Source organism: Octodon degus, unplaced genomic scaffold (assembly GCF_000260255.1).
Source record: "Octodon degus isolate 3935 unplaced genomic scaffold, OctDeg1.0 scaffold00078, whole genome shotgun sequence".
Classification (NCBI taxonomy): domain Eukaryota; kingdom Metazoa; phylum Chordata; class Mammalia; order Rodentia; family Octodontidae; genus Octodon; species Octodon degus.
In genome coordinates, this window is record NW_004524654.1 from 7273981 (window position 1) to 7276695 (window position 2715).

Below are 2715 nucleotides of genomic sequence, written 5' to 3' on the forward strand. Positions count from 1 at the left end.
AAAGAAAAAAAAAAAAAGATCACTGTATAATATTTGGGAAAAATCATTTCATAAATAAATTGTGATTATGGCTTGTCCAGGGCCTAGTGCCTTGCCCTGCAAGCCAGTCTCGGTCACAGTTGAGACCTCAAAGATCCTATGAGTCTGTGAAGTCTGTGAAGCCCTGGGGCAAGACTGCACCAGCAGAAGCCATCCTGGTGCCTTGAGAAAATAGTAGTTATAAAATGGTGTTTCACCTTGGGAAAAAGACAAACTACTCCACAGCTATCTCTCCTCATGGTCCTCATCAACCTAAAGATCCTCACTGACCTCTGAGTCATCTGATAATCTCTCCAAATACTGTACACACCCAATAAATAGTAGCTAGCTCAGAGTGTCTTTGCCTTTGGCCATCCTGAGGCACTGACCTCCCATCCCCCCGGTTATGCATCCCTAAATTTGCCTATTTCTTACTTCATCCTTTCTTCATACTCCTCATACACGCTATTTGGGATCTAGTTCAGACCAAACCAGACTTCTCCAAATTTAGGCAAAAATATTCCAATTATTCAAATAAATTTCAGAAGTGTCTTCCTAGGGTCAGGTATGGGACATAGAACACTTCAATGATCACTGAATTTGAATGACTGAGATATTTTCTTGCCCCTTTTCAAATTACTACATAATTTTTTTCCTCTCTTTTAAAAACTTTTTTTTTGGTACTAATAATCGAACTCAAGACCTTCTGCTTGCCAGGCAGGCACTTAGGTCATTGAGCTATCTTCCTGGCTCCCATTCCTACATAATCTATTATGTACAAAAAAAATCTCTCCCAGAAACAAAGAATCATAGGAAGAATTTCCAAGGCTGACCCTGCCTCCATATCCTAACCCTACTAAATGTAAATCTCTGAGAATTAATTATTTCATTTTTTAAGATAGGGTCTCATTATGAAGTTCAAATTGGCCTTGAACTTGTGGTAACACTCCTGCCTCAGCCTCCTAAAACCTGGGATTATGTTCTGTGCCATTGTGCCCAGATTAAATTTTTAAATTTAAATAATGTTACAAGTTGGTCCCTTATAGTTTTTATGCATGTGAGAACCTCTGCACTGGAGCAACTGTAAGAGTGAATGAGAGCTGAAAATGTAACTCAGTAGCAGAGCACTTATCTGGAATGCATGAGGCACTGGGTTCCATTTCTAGCTTCCTCCTCCCCCACAAAAAGAAAAGGGAACCTAAGGGAAAGGGTGAGTGAAAGAATCCTAGCAAGAAGTGGCAAGTAAGATTTGACATTGAGGATTTAATACCCTGGGGGAACAGGACTGTAAAAAGTGGGTAGAGTCATTAACACCTTTGTTTTACAACTCCAACTCTCTCTACATCATCTTCAATTAGGCTGGTTGCATCAGTGTGTTGATACTTTCTTCTACCTCTGAGAGCTTCTTCAGTATTTGGTTGACCTTCACCTCATCAAATTCCAAACACAGAAATTCAGATTCCTGTAAAACATAAAAGGATGTTTTAGAAGCTAGAACCCCTAAGAGAGCAAATGCTTTTCATTGGGCAGGATCAAGCTCCAAAAACCTAGTGACTGAACTCAGGGCTTTACACTGAGTTTTTTTCCCTGGGCCTTTTTTATTACCTATTTTGAGACAGTCTCACAAAGTTGCCATCCTCCTGCCACAGCCTAACACAGTGCTGAGATTACAAATATATGCCATGCCCAGCTTGTCGGTTCGTCCATTCATTCATCCATCCATCTATCTCTTTCATCTATCCATCTCTTTGTGATACCAGGGATCAAACTCAGGACCTTGCACTTGCCAGGCAGGCACTTATGCCACTGAGCTATCTCCCTGACCCTAGTCTCTTATTTTTTGAGATCAACTTTTTAGCTTCTATATATAAGTAAGAATATTTGGAGTTGGTATTTGTTTTTCTGTACTCAACTTGTTTCACACAACATATTGCCTTTCAGTTCTATTCATGCTGCTGCAAATGGCAGAATTTCTCTTTCTTTGCCTTTCTTCCTCCAATCCCTCTCCTCTTTTTGCCAAGGAACAGATCAAACACAGGACCTTAAGCATACTAGCCAAGTAACTTATCCCTGAACTATATACCCTTTCCCATTACCAGAATTTCCTTTATGGCTGGATAACATTGCACTTGAATATATACACCATTTTTTAAATCCACTTATTCACTGATGGACACAGGTTGATTTCTTATGAATAGCACTACAAAAAAAACATGAATGCTCATGTTTTCTTGACGTATTCATTTCAACCCCTTTTGATATACAGTATTCCCAGCAGTGGGACTGCTGGATCATATGTTAATTCTATTTCTAGTTTTTGAGAAACTTCCATAGTGCTTTCCATAATGCTCATACTGGTTTATACTTCCATAAAAAATGTACAAGCATTCCCTTTTCTTTACATCTAAATCAACATCTGTAATTTTTTGTCTTTTCATGGTAGTCATTTTAGCTGGTATGAAATAATGTATCACTATGATTTTGATTTGCCTGATCAGTGATGTTGAGCTACTTATGTAGAAATCCCTTCCTTCCCATGGTGCTAAGGAATGAACCTAAGGCTTTGTTTATACCAAGCAAGTACTCCACTGAGCTACACCCCAGCCCTCTTTAGTTATGTATTTCTTTTTCAGAGGGGAGGGGATTCTCTCTCTCTCTCTCTCTCTCTCTCTCTCTCTCTCTCTCTCTCTCTCTCTG

At 39.3% G+C, this 2715-nt stretch overlaps 1 protein-coding gene across 1 annotated transcript in view; it reads right to left on the minus strand.

Annotated features, from left to right (window-relative positions):
- Window positions 1-1252: 1252 nt before the first annotated feature.
- Commd1 (copper metabolism domain containing 1) overlaps window positions 1253-2715 on the minus strand; it is a 194361-nt gene continuing 192898 nt past the window's right edge. Inside the window, exon 3 of the mRNA XM_004636172.3 lies at window positions 1253-1480. Within this exon, the coding sequence (XP_004636229.1) occupies window positions 1373-1480 (108 nt within the window). The 3' untranslated portion in view covers window positions 1253-1372. The remainder of the gene's footprint in view (window positions 1481-2715) is intronic.